Source organism: Moschus berezovskii, chromosome 1, assembly GCF_049115385.1.
Source record: "Moschus berezovskii isolate FMDL1 chromosome 1, NW_MosBer_1.0, whole genome shotgun sequence".
Lineage (NCBI taxonomy): Eukaryota > Metazoa > Chordata > Mammalia > Artiodactyla > Moschidae > Moschus > Moschus berezovskii.
Window position 1 is genome coordinate 41528685 of NC_142460.1, and position 18099 is coordinate 41546783.

At 38.9% G+C, this 18099-nt stretch overlaps 1 protein-coding gene and 1 long non-coding RNA gene across 2 annotated transcripts in view; one reads left to right on the forward strand and one right to left on the reverse strand.

The window, feature by feature from the left end:
- Positions 1-11502, forward strand: part of LOC148778716 (putative uncharacterized protein ENSP00000383407) — a 47611-nt gene extending 36109 nt beyond the window's left edge. Inside the window, exons 5-6 of the mRNA XM_088836124.1 lie at positions 2803-2889; positions 11308-11502. Of these exons, the coding sequence (XP_088692250.1) occupies positions 2803-2889; positions 11308-11396 (176 nt within the window). The 3' untranslated portion in view covers positions 11397-11502. The remainder of the gene's footprint in view (positions 1-2802; positions 2890-11307) is intronic.
- Positions 8280-18099, reverse strand: part of LOC148778717 (uncharacterized) — a 59455-nt gene continuing 49635 nt past the window's right edge. The window contains exon 5 of the long non-coding RNA XR_016037392.1: positions 8280-8416. This is a non-coding gene — a long non-coding RNA (uncharacterized LOC148778717). The remainder of the gene's footprint in view (positions 8417-18099) is intronic.

An 18099-nucleotide genomic window follows, 5' to 3' on the forward strand; every position in this document is an offset into this window, starting at 1 on the left:
CTGATTACCTTCCAGTTTCCCAACTTTAGCTTGGAGGGCCCATAGTCAAGGTGATCTCTTAGCTATTTTCATAGCTAGGAATTTAGGAATGAAATAAACAATGGTTGGATTATAAAAGACTTATCATAGCATCTCAAGTACCAATGATTTTCTTCAGTTTTTGTGGTTATATTATACATAGTAATAACAGAGGTGATTGGTTTGATGTGTATTTTAATTCTAGTGCATGCTCAGTTGTTTCAGGCTTATCCAATTCTTTGCAACCCTGTGGACTGTAACCTGCCAGTCTCCTCTGTCCATGGGATTCTCCAGTCAAGAATACTGCAGTGGGTTGCCAGGCCCTCATCCAGGTGATCTTCCCAACCCAGGGATCGAACCTGAGTCTCCTAGGACTCCTGCATTGCAGGCAGATTCTGAAGTAAAAATCTAATTATTTTTAGAAAGTTAATAGATGATGCCTCTCTTTGCCATTTTGGTGATATGGGGTCACTAATTATTAAACATTTGTAGTGACAGGACGACTGGATTATTCACTCAATAATTCATTTTTTTATGCAGTTTTTCAAGGTGGTGGGCACACTTTCTACCCAGCAGGGCTTAGGAGTTGGATACTCAAACCCCAGTTTTCCTCTTTTGAAATCCAGTTTCCTGGATATGGTATGAAAAGCACTCAGATCAAAGTGGTGATCATCTATGGATTCATCTACTAAGGACATCTGCATTTTAATGGGGTCTGATATTCCACCAGTGGTAATATCCACAGGAGCTGAGTTCTGTCTCATTTGTCAAGGCCCTGTGAGCAGTAGTTGCTAAATATTTTGAATGCCAGCCCTGATTTGAATAGTATATGGCCTGAAATAAAAGGAAGTAAGCCAACTTTTGTTTTCCATTTGTATATGCCATTTTCATAGTGTTTTCAGTTTGTGCATACAAGACTCTATAACATAATTTTTGATGATCACCTGCCTTCTCTGTAGTCAAATACCAGAGGAACTAGTGACTTTAAAAACAGTGCAGTAAGAGACCTGACTTGTGGACACAGCACAGGGGATGGGGAGAGTGGGAAGAATTGGGAGAGTAGCATTGACCTATCTATATATATATATATTTGGTGGCTCAAATAGTAAAGAATCCTCCTGCAATGCAGAAGACCTGGGTTCAATCCCTGGGTTGGGAAAATCCCATAGAAAAGGGAATGATTACCACTCCAGTTGTTCCATGGAACAACAGACTGGTTCCAAATAGGAAAAGGAGTACGTCAAGGTTGTATACTGTCACCCTGCTTATTTAACTTATATGCAGAGTACATCATGAGGAACGCTGGGCTGGAAGAAGCACAAGCTGGAATCAATATTACCGGGAGAAATATCAATAACCTCAGATATGCAGATGACACCACCCTTACGGCAGAAAGTGAAGAGGAACTCAAAGGCCTATTGATGAAAGTGAAAGAGGAGAGTGAAAATGTTGGCTTGAAGCTCAACATTCAGAAAACGAAGATCATGGCATCTGGTCCCATCACTTCTTGAGAAATAGATGGGGAAACAGTCAAAACAGTATCAGACTTTATTTTTGGGGGCTCCAAAATCATTGCATATGCTGATTGCAGCCATGAAATTAAAAGACACTTACTCCTTGGAAGGAAAGTTATGACCAGCCTAGATAGCATATTAAAAAGCAGAGACATTACTTTGCCAACCAAGGTCCGTCTAGTCAAGGCTATGGTTTTTCCCGTGGTCATGTATGGATGTGAGAGTTGGACTGTGAAGAAAGCTGATCGCCGAAGAATTGATGCTTTTGAGCTGTGGTTCTGGAGAAGACTCTTGAGAGTCCCTTGGACTGCAAGGAGATCCAACCAGTCCATTCTAGAGGAGATCAATCCTGGGTGTTCATTGGAAGGACTGATGCTAAAGCTGAAACTCCAATACTTTGGCCACCTCATGCGACAAGTTGACTCACTGGAAAAGACTCTGATGCTGGGAGCGATTGGGGGTAGGAGGAGACGGGGTCGACAGAGAATGAGATGGCTGGATGGCATCACCGACTCGATGGACATGAGTTTGCATGAACTCCGGGAGTTGGTGATGGACAGGGAGGCCTGGCGTGCTGTGGTTCATGGGGTCGCAAAGAGTCAGACACGACTGAGCGACTGAACTGAACTGAACCACTCCAGTATTCTGGCTAGAGAATTCCATGGACAGCAGAATCCATGGTGTTGCAAAGAGGCAGACACGACTGAGCGACATTCACTAGAAGGGCTTCCAGTTGTTCATTCTGGTCCAGTTCAGTTCTTTACAGCTTGTTTAGACCCTGCTCCAGGTGCTGGGAGAACAGAGCTAACACTTAGAAGAAAATGATTGTTCTCCTAGCCAAGGATCTCAGAGTTTCTTGAAATAGTTCAATGTTCTCTCGATACACTTCCTTAACCGTTTTGCTAGAAAGAATGAAGAATGTGGAGGATGGAGCTACTTTGATATATAAAAAAATAAATGGTTATTAATTCAAGAAAAATACTCCAAGAGTAATGTAATCAAAAGTTATCAAGAGTATTTCAGCGGCAACCGTCTACCATCTACGTGTGGGTCCTTAGTTAGTTCATAGGAAAAAAAAAAAAAAGGGAGCCCACAGGACATTGGTTGTATTCATGAGGGACGAGAACTCTCCAGAATGGACCCCAATGCTTTCTTAACATATTACTTACCATGTTACCACTGTGTGCTCAGTTTGTTTAGATATCAAATTTCCTACACTTACTGCACAGATGTTACTGTGACTTCTTCTAACCAATCTGCTTTAATATAGAGGGAAAAACTGTGAATGACACAATTTGGCAGGAACCCAGCAAGTCTGAGAATGACTCCCACATCAGAAGATTCTGTCAGCTGAAAGGTAATTGATACATTTAGTTCTTGCTGACTTTGCATTTTTCCAAAGTAATATAAAGGGCAAGTAAGAAAAATTTACATCTTTCTTCATTAAAATAATCATTGCATTATAGTCTGTGGTGTTGGAGAAGACTCTTGAGAGTCCCTTATACTGCAAGGAGATCCAACCAGTCCATTCTCAGTTCAGTTCAGTTCAGTTCAGTCGCTCAGTCGTGTCCGACTCTCCGCGACCCCATGAATCACAGCACGCCAGGCCTCCCTGTCCATCACCAACTCCCGGAGTACACTCAAACTCATGTCCACAGAGTCGGTGATGCCATCCAGCCATCTCATTCTCCGTCGTCCCCTTCTCCTCCCGCCCCCAACCTTTCCCAGCATCAGAGTCTTTTCCAGTGAGTCAACTCGTCTCATGAGGTGGCCAAAGTATTGGAGTTTCAGCTTTAGCATCAGTCCCTCCAATGAACATCCAGGATTGATCTCCTTTAGAATGGACTGGTTGGATCTCCTTGCAGTATAAGGGACTCTCAAGAGTCTTCTCCAACACCACAGTTCAAAAGCATCGATTCTTCGGCGATCAGCTTTCTTCACAGTCCAACTCTCACATCCATACATGACCACGGGAAAAACCATTGCCTTGACTAGACGGACCTTGGTCGGCAAAGTAATGTCTCTGCTTTTTAATATACTATCAAGGTTGGTCATAACTTTCCTTCCAAGGAGCAAGCGTCTTTTAATTTCATGGCTGCAATCAGCATCTGCAGTGATTTTGGAGCCCAAAAAAACAAAGTCTGACACTGTTTCCACTGTTTTTCCATCTATTTCCCATGAAGTGATGGGACCAGATGCCATGATCTTTGTTTTCTGAATGTTGAGCTTCAAGCCAACCTTTTCACTCTCCTCTTTCACTTTCATCAAGAGGCTTTTGAGTTCCTCTTCACTTTCTGCCATAAGGGTAGTGTCATCTGCATATCTGAGGTTATTGATATTTCTCCCAGCAATCTTGATTCCAGCTTGTGCTTCTTCCAGCCCAGCGTTCCTCATGATGTACTCTGAATATAAGTTAAATAAGCAAGGTGACAATATACAACCTTGACGCACTCCTTTTCCTATTTGGAACCAGTCTGTTGTTCCATGACCGGTTCTAGAGGAGATCAATCCTGGATGTTCATTGGAGGGACTGATGCTAAAGCTGAAACTGCAATACTTTGGCCACCTCATGTGACGAGTTGACTCACTGGAAAAGACTCTGATGCTGGGAAAGGTTGGGGGCGGGAGGAGAAGGGGACGACGGAGAATGAGATGGCTGGATGGCATCACCGACTCTGTGGACATGAGTTTGAGTGAACTCCGGGAGTTGGTGATGGACAGGGAGGCCTGGCGTGCTGTGATTCATGGGGTCGCGGAGAGTCGGACACGACTGAGCGACTGAACTGAACTGAAGAAGGAAAAACTAAAAGAATAGAATTTGTATATTATTAATAGAATATATACTTGTGTGTGTAAGTGAACAGACATGGAGAAGGGAAGTAGAATTTAATTAAGTTCCCTGTTGAAGCGAAGAATCAGTTACAAAAATTTTGAAATCCTTTAAAGTCTAAAATAATGCAAAAATATATTAAAACTCAGTACATAGACAAACCTTCTAAAAATAACATTAATATATTAACCTTTGTGATTTTTAGCTTTTCTTTAAATATTTAAGAGAAACACCCTTGACTATTAATGCAAAACTATGTCATCTTATTTAAAAAAAAAAATCTGAAGTAGAGCAAATTAGCAGCCAGGCATAAGAAAATTTATTAATAATAAATGATTTCATAATTAAAATTAATTAACTTTGGAAAGGTTATGAATAAAACAGAAAGTCTTAAGAGTTCACAAAGATGGACAAGAATATTAAAAATTAATATCCTTGGTATTTTCCTTCAATATTACTGGAACAATAAATAATTGCTAATATTAGTTATTGATTATTTAACTATTTGTATTTTTAAATTTAATTTGAATTTTAAATTTAATTTAAAAGATATTTTAATATTTTGGGACAAATATTTTTATAGTTAAGAGTTACATGGTATGATTGTTCAAATTTTACCTTTTGAGTGCTTTGAAGGAGCTCATAGATTTACAAAGTAATCATTTATGAAAATAATCATTTTCCTTTGAACTATTTCAATTTTATCCAAGATTGAATAATGTTCTAGTGAATAGTTTTGAGCTTAATTTCAAAACTCACAGATTTCTCCATTATAAATAAATAAAGAAGCAAAACATTTGGGGATTATTTTAGACATTTTTTTTTTAATTATAAGATAGGCAATGTTTTACTTATATTGTGTTTGATTGAATTCTGTCTTTACCTCATGAAAGTTAATGATATTCATTCACACCTCAGTTAGTTAATTAAACTTTCATCCACCCATCCATTCATTCATCCATCTCTGTAATAAGCACATGTTACTTTTAGATTATTCCACATTGACCTATGAATAAAGAAGTCATAACTATATTATAGAATATTTTTGTTATAAATTTTCCATAAACCTCTTCAAGTATTCCATTTTCTTAAACTTCCTTTCTGTAAAATGTTGTGGTGTTTGTTTTAAATTTAGCAGTCATAGGTAAGTAATTCTATTGCAGTTATATTGACAAAGCAGCAAAAAATCTTGGCCAAAAGTGAGGTGTTTTCTGATTAGTGATCTCTTTGTCAGAGAACAAAAAGAAAGCCTTTACAGACTTTTCCACTTTGATATTTCAGATTCTTAAGTGCCCCTGTGTTCAATCTGTCTGTGCACGCACGCGCACACACATGCATTCATGAATGTGCCTAAGAAGTTCAGTTGACATTTCAGCAGTACCAGCTGAGTCATAGGACATTGCCTAGGGATTAATGCTGTGCTAGAAAGGGTCAATGGCCTGAGTCCAATGCTGTTGGTGCCATTGTAAATTGAAGGGAGAGATTTAGTAGGGTAGGATGAGCCACAAGTGAGGACTTGAATTTTATGGGTGTAGTAGCTTCCCTTTGAAGGCTCAGAATATTTCTAAGCAATTAGTGCCCTACATATCAACCTATAATATTTCTTTCTCATTTTAAACACTATTTTTTGCTATTAATTGAATAATTACTTAACAGTGGTTTATTGGGCCTGAGGATAGGCAGTCTGCGAGGTTTACTCAGATGAAGACAGGTAGGTACATCATTGCCATCATCCACAGCCCATGATTCTATTGAACACTAAAGATGAAATTGTAAAAATCATCTTTCAATAAAACAGAAGAAAATATATAGAGAAATTATAAGAATGACATTAACGTAAAGAATATGTTATAAACTCCAAGAACCAAAAAAGTTCCATTTCTCTAGATTTCAATTACAAAATGATGTTTCCACATGACACAAGTTATATTAATAGCAAAAACTTAGTCCTCTAGAGTATTGGGCCTGACAAAATACACTTCCACAGGTTATGTTAATATTAAGCTGAGGATTTGTGCCTGGTATTTTAATCCATAAAGATATTTACATAACCCAAAAATATGACTCTGTTATGTTGGTTAAGACAAAAAAGTATCACAATAAGTTAAGAGCTGGAAGCATTTTCAGTTGATGTGGTCCATTTCCTTCTTCCAAGAACACTGTTATCCCAGTCTGTGTAAGTGACGCTGAGACAACATCTGTAAAATGCATGTGGGTTAAATTGAATGCTCAGGACTTTACAACTGAAAGACTGGCATAACTTAGCCAATTAATTAAGTGAAATTAATCAGTAATTTTGTTTGTTGTTTTATTTTCAGCACTCTAAACAGGCAGAATGTTAGTAATATTCATTTTAGTAAATTAAAATCGATTTAAACAATTTAAAATATATTTTGGCCTTAATTTTATGGGGGAAAAAGCCTGAAAAGAATTGACTTTTTGAAATCTATGCATTGGAATCTACCCAAGATCAAATTATGATTTAAGTGAAGACATTTTTTAAGAGGGCTTTCATTATTTTGTACCAGAAAGTACAAAGAACAAAAACAAAGCCAAATTTAAAAAAAAAAAAAAGATAAAAGAAGCAAAACATATTTGCAGATTTAGAGATTTTTTTTCAAACAGTGTGATGTGATAGACTATACCATGAATGAAACAGAAAATATGTTAAAAAAAAAGAAATGGTGTATTTCTGTAAAGTTTGTAAGAAGCTGGATACATTCAAGAGATACGATTAGTAATGAAAGGAGAATTAACTCCACTCATACTACTGCAAAATTATTTTTAAAATGAATCCTTTTTACATATGATTTTGATGAGATTCATTATAAAAATCCCATTGGTAGAGACAGTAGGACATTCCAGTTTAAGAGCAGAATTGCCATTTGCTTGCAATATTCTTTCCTGAATTGTAGTCAATATCATTATTTGGCCAGCCTCTTTTCAGCAAGCATATCAATATTTTGGCTGAACTTCTCTGGATCTTGTTAAGTCTTCTTCTTTATTGGCATGTTACCCTCATTTTCAAGGTAGTAAATGTATGTAGTCACAAGTGTATTTACCGTTCTGTGTAATTTTCAGGAACCACAATTTGATTGAGACATTATTTCCCAAGAGCATGTGATTTAACTCAGATTAGACTGGATTACGTGAGGAATGACAGAAAGAAGCCTGATTTCACACCTGAATGTCTGTCTGTATACTCTATATGAATAAACTTCCAGAGCAAAGGTTTCCTGCCAAACCAGTCTCTTTTAATTTTAAGGAAGTCTATCTGAATTGAATGCGAACATTCTGAGATTTAGTGTTTTGTACAAAAGAATCTTGGAAAGCCTTCCATTCTTCAGGAGAGTTCTTACTAGGATTAGAGTTACCTGAGTATGGTCAGAAGTTTAATTTCCATTAGAATCACCTAGAGGCTGAGTAGAGAGATTGCTTTTTTAACCAAATCCCCTTTGTTTCCTGCATCTGCATTTGAAGGGCAGTTAGAATCTTAATGTTTATGCTGAAAGATACATTTTTAAGTATACTGCCATTTGTGACCCACTGATGTAGTCCATGCCTATGCTACAAACCAACCAACCCAAACCTTGATGACATAAAGCAAAATTTCATTAGACTCATAGATTTTGCAAGTCAGGGATTCAGCCAAAGCAGCACTTCACAGCATCTGAGGCTTCTTTTAGGAAGACTTCAATGACTGTTGTTGCTGTTGTTCAGTCCCTCAGTCGTGTCTGACTCTTGGTGACCCCATGGACTGCAGCACGCCAGGCTTCCCTGTCCTTCACCATGTCCCAGAGTTTGCTCAAACTCATGTGCATCGCATTGTGATGCCATCCAACCAGCTCATCCTCTGTCGCCCCCTTCTTCTCCTGCTTTCAATCCTTCCCAGCAGCAGGATCTTTTCCAATGAGTTGGCTCTTCTCATCAGGAGGTCAGAGGATTGGAGCTTCAGCATCATTCCTTCCAGTGAATATTCAGGGTTGATTTCCTTTAGAATTGACTGATTTGATCTCCTTGCTGTCCAAGGGATTCTCAAGAGTCTTCTCCAGCACTGCAATTGGAAGACATCAATTTTTCAGTACTCAGCCTTCTTTTTGTTCCATCTCTCACATCCATACATGACTACTTGAGGAGGACTTACATGTCTGATGGCCAGAATAATCTAGAGGTTTCTTCACTTACGTGTAGGGTACCTGTCTGGGATAACTGCAGGTTGGGCTCAGCTGGGACTATCACCCGAGAACCAATATGCGGCCTCTCCATGAAGCTCGAGCTTTTCCCAGGCTAAAATCTGGGTTTCAAGAGGGAGAGACATCAGAGGGAGCTTCACACATCATACAAGGAAGTGTCTGGAGAGTGAGCATCACAGAAGATCCAGGTAGAAGCTGCCAGCTTCTTCTGACCCAGACTTGGAGGTTACAAAATATAACTTCAGCTGCATTCTCCTCTGACAAACAGATCATTACAGCCAGTTCAATTCAATAGAAGGAGAATTAAATTCTATTTCTTGGTGGAGGCATGCCAAGGTCACACAGCAGAACATATCGTTGTGGCTGTCTTTGGAAACTATAACTTGCATATTACCTTATTCAGTTATTGCCTTTGTTGATACTTAGGACCAAATTGCTCTTATCTTTATAATTTTTTCTTTTTTTTTGGTAGGGTAACATTTGGGAGTTAGGGCTTCCTAGGTGGCACTAGTGGTAAAGAATACACCTGCCAGTGCAGGAGACAAAAGAGATGTAGTTTTCTTCCCTGGGGCAGGAATATCCCCTGGAGAAGGGCATGGCAACCCACTCCAGTATTCTAGCTAGGAAAATCCCAAGAACAGAGCAGCCTGGCGGCCTACAGTCCATAGGGTCCCAAAGAGTCAGACATGACTGAAGCGACTTAGCATGCACAGATGCAACATATGGGAGAGAACAAATACAGAAAATGTACAAGATTGCAAAACAAATAGCTAATCTTCATAAAATGCCATTATCCCGGTGTCCCTTTCTTAGTTCAAAACCCTCAAATTTTCCCAATTTTTAAGCTGAGGCTACACATGGGTAGCTTTACAAATAACATTATTTTAAGAAAAAGTTTGTTTAGGTCAGACAATATTTTCAAAATCAGGAAATTATACCTTAAAATTCATACGTTTATACTTTCTTGAAAAACATGAGGGACAAATTGTCAATCCTGGGTCCAACATCTGAGGTGATTTTAGTTGAGAGAGCTGAGAACAATGGTTGCCCGTTAGCAATGGTGGACCTTCACCTCGCCACAAATCTCCCCATGTCTCCTTGTCAAAATTCACTTCATTTAGTTAAATTACTAATTTGCCTTCTGTAGGTATTTATATCTGCAACATTGGTCTAGGGGGTTATAGTCACATTTCTCTGCCTAGCGCTCAAGGCCCATTACCATTTGGCTTTCCACACCCACCCAGCCTCACCTCCTCCTGTACAGTATCCATAATTGCCTTCTCACATGACCAATCTCAGTTTCTACTTTTAATTAAGCCTATTGCTCTTATTCCACACTATAGGTTAGTGTTGACAGCATTGCTGTTGTATCTGTAACTTATACTTTTCTTTTGTGTTTCCAGACCATCTCCATTCTTCAAGCCCACTGAGACCCTGCCTCTTCCATGAGTAGAGTGGGGCTTAGCGTTCTCTCCCCTCAATAGTGTCCGAGTCACTCATTTTACTGCCTCGCACTGTATATAAGGGAGGTAAACACAGTGTGTGCATTTCTCACTCACAGGAATCGACCTCACTTTCTTTTCCTGCACCCAGAAGAAGAATTATAGAGGGAGCTCTCCAAAATTCAGGTTAAAGGGATCAGAAGAAGAAAAGCAATGAAAAGGAATACAGAAATAGAGGAAAGAATTTTTTTTTTTCAAACAACAGAAACTTAAAAGGTTGTAAAATCTCTGCTTCTAGCTTCCTGACCCTGTGATGGAAGATCTTGCTTCAAAGAGCCAGATCACAAAAACAGCTCATTTTAAAATTTCAGTGTTTTCTGGAACCCTGTAGTGTGGTAACTTGGATGTAAAATATTAACCTATTGGTGTAAATAAGTCTGAGACTGAGGTGTGAATTTACCTTATCTTGTAACCATAGCTATAATGGGGATTTGGGGAAAATTTTTCTCCTATTTTCTGCATAGAGAATAGGCCTTTCCCTTCCTTCCCTGAAGAATGTAAGACTGAAAAATAAAAATTGAACTAGTGACTGGAAGTAAAACAGGGTAAAAGTGATAAAAGAAGTCACTGGACTGATTGCCAGGTGACTTCTGTGGGTCTCAGTATCCCCATCTATAAACCAGCAGGTTTGGATTAAGTGATCCATGAAGTCCTGTCTTCCTTTAGCACATGGTGTATTTCAGATTTAAATAAATGGACCCCTTGAACAGGGCCTGAAAGGGAATGCTACTGTCTTTTGAAAAGGTTTCATTTAGCTGCAAGCGAATGGATGACACATTCCAAAGCTTTTACCAAAGCAGGAAGAGAACAATTTTAGCATAAATAATTCATGTTGAGAAGACATAAGCTAATGAAGCTCAAAATGCCAGGGATGGAAAGCTCAGTTTAACAGAAACAAGTGAGGTGATAGTTTTATGAAATCATAGCATTTTGGAGTCAGAAGTGGTTTAGTAGCTTGGATGCTACTGTTTTATAAAATGGGATGCGGGGAAACTGAGTCCCAGAAAACTTTCATGACTTGCTCAAGGACGCAACTGGTCAGAGACATTCTTCATTTATATTTTGTTTAATTTCTATTTAATTTTGACTTGTTTCTTATAAGAACAGCATATCTTTAGGAAAGTAAATATTTATGATCTAGTCAATATAATGCTTTAATAGAATAAAGAAAAATATAAGTATTCAATTGCACTTAAACTTCTTAAATTGTGTAATTGCTGCTAATCTCCACATAACACCTCTTTTCATAGATCTAAATGAAGATGATTTTCTTTCGAGTCATAACGCACATACTCTTCAAGGAAAAAAACTACAAGGTATTTCTTATCAGGTAATGTGAGTAATCAGCATTTACACAGCATTTTGTGAAAATCATCTTGTTACTGATGTGTATATAGAGTACAATACTTAGTCTTGTAGCTATTTTGCATTTAGTTACTGCAGGATGTTTTGTAACTGATATGACTATGTCTCTGTGAATTGGAATATAAATGAAAAAAGTAAATGGTGACGAGTTAATAAGCCACTCTGATTATGTAAAACACTATGCTCTCCAGACTTTTGATCAGTTAACTCTGAACTTGGTAAATTAATATACTGGGATTTTCTCTGGCAAGACCTGTGCTAAGTGCTTAGAACTATCTGGCAACCTTCAGTGAGAGGCATGGCCCTCATGTTCTATGTTTGAAATAAAAACATATTCTGTGATTTCTGACATATCCCTTTAAAGCTTGCACTAATTAGCCCCAGGAGTTCAAGCAATTAAGAATGTCTGAACCTTGGGCCTTCCTAATAACAATAATATAGCATTAATTACCAGTCAAATAATTATTATTCACTCTGTAAAAAACAAAATATCATGTATGAGTCAATAGGGCCAACTCAGGCATCATGCTGATTTTTCATATTTTTCTAACAGCCACAGAGTTCTCTTTAACCATTCTGATGGTTTTATTATAAAATTTAGAACTGACCTTCCTCTGTGCAGTGGATTGATCAATAGGCAGAGGATATGCAGCATATGAATTAGGAGCGGTTGATTTGGTGAGGAAAGAGAACGCGAATTTCTAAAGCCAGCCTGATTTCTGAGGCTGTCAGAAGCCCCTAGACAGTGGATCATAATTTTTGATCAAGTACAGTTTCCGCTGTCTGCTCTGATGCTGCCTGAGTCATGGAACTGTGCTCCCAAGAGGGCGGCTCTACCCAATTACACTTTACAGCAAAGTCCATCTACCAATGAGTTCTCCTGCCATGTGTGGTTGAGAGCCCCCAAAACAGACAGAGCTCTGCTTGAATCTTTGCCCTAGTAGGTACATGGTGACACTAGTGGTAAACAATCTGCCTGACAATGCAGGAGATGTAAACGATGCGGGTTTGATCCCTGGGTCGGGAAGATCCCCTGGAGGAGAGAATGGCAACCCACTCCAGTATTCTTGCCTGGAGAGTCCCACGGACAGAGGAGCCTGGTGGGCTACAGTCCATGGAATCGCAAAGAGTCGGACACATCTGAAATGACAGTAGCAGCAGTAGCTACATGACCTTGGGCAATTAATCTCTCTCTGCCTGTTTTCATCATCGGTGAAGTCAGTCTATAAAGAACCTGTATTTCATGGCTGTCACGAGGATTACATGAGAGATTTCATTACACCACTTAGCTTCTTGACTGGCATTTCAGAGATGTTTTTAAAAATTCAGTTGTCATAGACCTTCCTCTCTTCTTTTACTTTTTTCCTTCCTCCTCCTCTTGCTTTTTGCAGGAACTTAATGACACTGTCACAAGCACAGCTGGCAGATCATTTCTGAAACATGCCGTCTCATCCTCCCAAATTTAGATAAGACCTCAGATATAGTATCTTAGTTAAACATTATCTGATAGCCAGGAAAAAATAACTGGTTTACAGTAGGAGCTCCCTTGACATGCTTTATACCCAGAGAAATTCTTCTTTAGGATTTTAGTAAAAAAAAAAAAATAGAACCATCTGTTAAAAATAAGAAAATGATGTAGAACGTCCTTAGAAGAAAGGGTTAAAGATAAATCTTTACCTTATAACACTAAACTTCCTGTACATTTTAAATGGCCTTCTATAATGGTAGCCATTCAAATGTACCATGTAGTTTATTACTAAAGATTAGTTGAGGGAATTCATACCCAGTGACAGACAGGCAGGAAGTAGCTAATCTAGAAATCTTCATTTGAGTGTTGGGGAGTGGTCTTATGTAGCTTTAATATCCTCCTTCTTATTCATAATAAGCATTCAGTGGAGCTTAGTTAATTAAGAAACACATTTTCTGTATGACAGACTACTTCAGTGTAATGGAGTATTATTAAATATTATTAATCTATGAACTCCTTGAGACTGAGGAAAAGCAGAATCAGTTTATTCTTTGAAAGATGAAGGAGAGAGGCAAACATTCTCTCGTGTGAAGGGAAAACTGATCCATAGGTGGAATGGACGTTAGCAGACTGTAACTTCTCATCACGTGAGCACATGATTTATCAGAGCAATGTTTCTCCAGGTGTGGCCTGAGGACCATCTGAATCAGACTCATTTAAGGTATTTGTTAAAAATGCAGATTTCTGAGCCACACCCCATTCTGAGTGAATTATCATGTCTGGGGTCTAGGAATCAGTATTTTTATGTGAATTTTTCAGAGGAGGCTCAGGACATGAACCATGAGACTCTGGAAATCAGATGATTGATGAGCACTTGTCTGTGGACTTGACGTCTCACCCATTTTAACTTTCTAAGCCCAAATTTGGCTCAGGTCTGGCCTGGGAAGACAAGGTCTCTTAGAAAACCAAAGTTGATATTTGTTCCATATTATAGGAATGATATGCATTTATTGCAGAGCTTTATAGAACCATATAAGAGTAGAAAGGATTAAAATATTGAATAATATCTTAAAAAGGTAAATATTTTCATACCACTGGCCATTTTACTGAGTATCATTAACATGGGATAAATTTCATAAGATGTAAAACATAGTTATCATTACTGTACTTCATGCTTACAAAATATATTTTGTACAATAAAAACATCCAGAATAAAAGACTTAAACATTAACTGAATTTCCAGTCAGAAAGCACTCAACCAGACATGTTCCCTTCATGTTCTCAAAATGAGAAGATCTCAGACATATTAAAGAGAAAGTACAAGTGGCAGGAGTGGGGGAAGATGTTTATGGAATGCTTTCCCCAATACTGACTTCGCTTCGTGAAGCTTTTTGTTTGCTTGTCCTGGGATTAATTCTTGGTGAACCAGACTTGCAGGAGAAGTGCTAATGGGGAGAGTTTGAAGCAAAACCGCCTGCCTGGTCCTTTGATCATTATAACGACCATAAAGAATATCTCGGGGTAGCTTGACTCCCAGCATTTATTTTTGTTTCCTTGTTCTTGTTTGTTCTTTTCTGGCAGCATTCAGTAGCTGTCTCGAACCTTTTGTAGCATATTGAAAAGGGTATAAAATATGCAGTAATACAGACTTTGGGCTAATATATTTTCAAAAATGTTTCATGCCTCATTTCTCACGTAAATTCTTCGGTTGCATTCAGCCTTCAGAGCGTTATTCATATTCATGATAGAAAAGAAGGATAACATTTATTACTTTCGAGCTAGTGATATTCAGCACTGTCAAGCACCCCCCACCCAGGAATGCACCAGAACTTTTTTTCCCTGAGCAACCTTAGGGAGAAATATTAAATTTTAAATTAATATTAAAATTAATACATATTATAGAAAATACAGGAATGTATTTATTTGTGTTTAATAGATTTATAATAAACATATATTTATATTTTCATCAAAATATATGTATTTTCCCTGAAACCCTAGGTTCCCTTCTGTGGCAGTTATTAAAGTATTAAAGGTTAGATCACTCCACATCCTTTCAATTTCTTTCTTGATATTCTCTTCCGTGCAGACTATAAGGATAAGTATTTGAATTGTCAGCCTCCCCTGTAGTTAGGCGTGGACATGAAATGCAATTCTGGCCAATGAGATATAGTCAGAAATGCCTGGGGAGGGCTTTATTTTTAAAATTTTAAATGTACTTTTTTATTGAGATAAAAGTCACATAATATAAAACAACCATTTTAACCATATTTAACTGTACAATTCAGTGATACTAAGTACATTCACTTTGTTGTGCAACTCTCACAATCGTTCATCTCCTGAATTTTTTCATTCCTAAACTGAAACTGTCCCCATTAAACAATGTCGCCATTCCCCCTCCTCACTCTCTCACCCTCTACCCCCGCCTCTGGCATCTACCATTGTATTTCCTGACTCTATGAATTTGTCTGTTCTAAGGACCTTGTACAAGTGGAATTAAATAGTATTTGTCTGTACTTACCGACTTTCCCTGGTAGCTCAGATGGTAAAGCATCTGCCTACAATGTAGGAGACCCGGGTTCAATCCCTGGAAGATCTCCCGGAGAAGGAAATGGCAACCCACTCCAGTACTCTTGCCTGGAAAACCAAATGGACGGAGGAGCCTGGTAGGCTACAGTCCATGGGGATGTAAAGAGTTGGACACGACTGAGCCACTTCACTTTCACTTTTCACTATATATTAGAATGCATTTTTAAGGTGAACTTAATATATGTCCTACAAACAGATCTAACTTTCTTCCCCCACCCCGTGCAATACAGTAGATTCTCATCAGTTTTCTATTTAATACATATCAGTATATGTATGTCAATCTCAACCTCCATTTATCCCCTCCCCTTCCCCCCTTGGTATTCATACATTTGTTTTCTATATCTTTTTTGAAAAAAATAAAGCAAAGCTTCATGAGGAAACAGCTTTGTCCTTTGCCCTTCTTCCTCCCTGGAGCTGGGACTTGATTTCTGGTGAGCTAGCAACTGTCTTGCAACCATAAGGTCAAAGGCATGTGTTAAGGATGATGAAACAGGCAAATACACGGACTTTATTCATCAGTGACATTCTTGAGTAACAGCATCAACACTGGGCCACCTATATCTGGACTTCTTATTGTGTGGAAATGTAAGTCCCATACTTGTTTAAGCCACTATTCTTGGGTTTTCTATTCCTCAAAGCTGGGTATAATCCTAACTGATATACTTTGTTTTTAAAACTGTTACTTCTGTTAATGCTGAATCCTAATTGACTTAAGATATTAGACGAAACTGTGCTCATAGAGTTGGATGACATCTAGACTCAGCTCTGATTGTACAATTACATTCAGTTCAGTTCAGTTCAGTCGCTCAGTCGTGTCCGACTCATTGTGACCCCATGAATCACAGCACGCCAGGCCTCCCTGTCCATCACCAACTCCCGGGGTTCACTCAAACTCATGTCCAAGTCGGTGATGCCATCCAGCCATCTCATTCTCTGTCGTCCCCTTCTCCTCCTGCCCCCAATCCCTCCCAGCATCAGAGTCTTTTCTAGTGAGTCAATTCTTTGCATGAGGTGGCCAAAGTATTGGAGTTTCAGCTTTAGCATCAGTCCTTCCAATGAATAAATAGGACTGATCTTTAGATAGCTGCTGCTGCTGCTGCTAAGTCACTTCAGTCGTGTCCGACTCTGTGCGACCCCATAGACGGCAGCCCACCAGGCTCCCCCATCCCCGGGATTCTCCAGGAAAGAACACTGGAGTGGGTTGCCACTTCCTTCTCCAATGTGTGAAAGTGAAAAGTGAAAGTGAAGTCGCTCAGTCATGTCTGACTTGTAGCGACCCCATGGACTGCAGCCTTCCAGGCTCCTCAATCCATGGGATTTTGTAGGCAAGAGTACTGGAGTGGCTTGCCATTGCCTTCTCTGCTCCTTTAGATTAGCCTCCTTCAATTCTCAAGCAGGGTAAGCAATACCTAGAGTTGAGTTAGTCATTTAGTCTGTAAAATGAAAATGAGATTAATAACAAAAAAATCAATTCACTGCATACAGTTCGTTGGCTACATATACAATTAAAACTGCATCCAATATAGCACACCATTGCTGGGAAAGTTCTGTAGATTAGATCAAGTTAAAATTACTTTTTGGTAAGTTTTACTGAGGTCATGGCACCAGATGAGTAGAGAAGAACTTTAATGCTGTGATCTTGTTAAAAACCATCAGAGGCAGGTCTCTTATTAGGTTTCATCAGACAAATTTTTTGTGGTTCTAAGCAAAATCATGAACAAATCACTAGGCAGGGGGGAGAAAAAGGCCAAAATGAGAGACTGTTTAAATAGTACCTGCAAGTATCAGTTAAAAAATAGTTTTTATGTATGACGTGATCATTTAAAGATAATCTATTAATGCTGTGCAGTGCTCTTATTTTTAAGTACTTTCTTCTCTATGACATTAGCTACTGTATTAGTTATCTGTTGTCCGTGCTTTGTATGCTTAGTCGCTCAGTTATGTTTGACTCTTTGGGACCCTATGGACTGTAGCCTGCCAGGCTCCTCTGTCCACGGGATTCTCCAAGCAAGAATACTTTCCATTTCCTTCTCCAGGGGATCTTCTCAACCGAGGGACTGAAATTTGTAGGTCCTCTGTCTCCTGCACTGCCTGCAGATTTTTTACCTACTGAGTCAGCAAAGAAAGCCAGTTATCTGTTGCTATATAACAAACTACCATTAAATTTAGGGTCTTAAAACAACAAACTTTTATCATGTCACAGTTTCTGTGAGTTAGGCTTTGGGGAGTGGTCAAAGTGGGTGATTCTATCTCAGTGTCTCTCATGAAGTTGCAGTTAAAATGGAGCCTGAAGTCTAACTATCGCTGAAGAAACTGCTTCCAATCTACCCCTCGTGGCTGCAGTCAGGAGGCCTCAGCTCCTTGCGGGGGCCGGGGTGGTTGGAGGAATCAGTCTCTCATCAGGTTAGCCTTTGGGGCTGCTTGAGTGTCTGCAGCATGGAATTTGGCTTCCCCCAGAGTGTTATCCAAGAAACAGAGTAAGGAAACCAAAGTGCCTTCTAAGATCGAGTCTCAGAAGTCATACACCATCATGTCCTTATTTTTTTTTGTTGAAAGCAAATTATTAAATCCAGCTCAAACTAAGGGGAGGAACACTGTGACCCATCTCTTGAAGAGAGCAGTA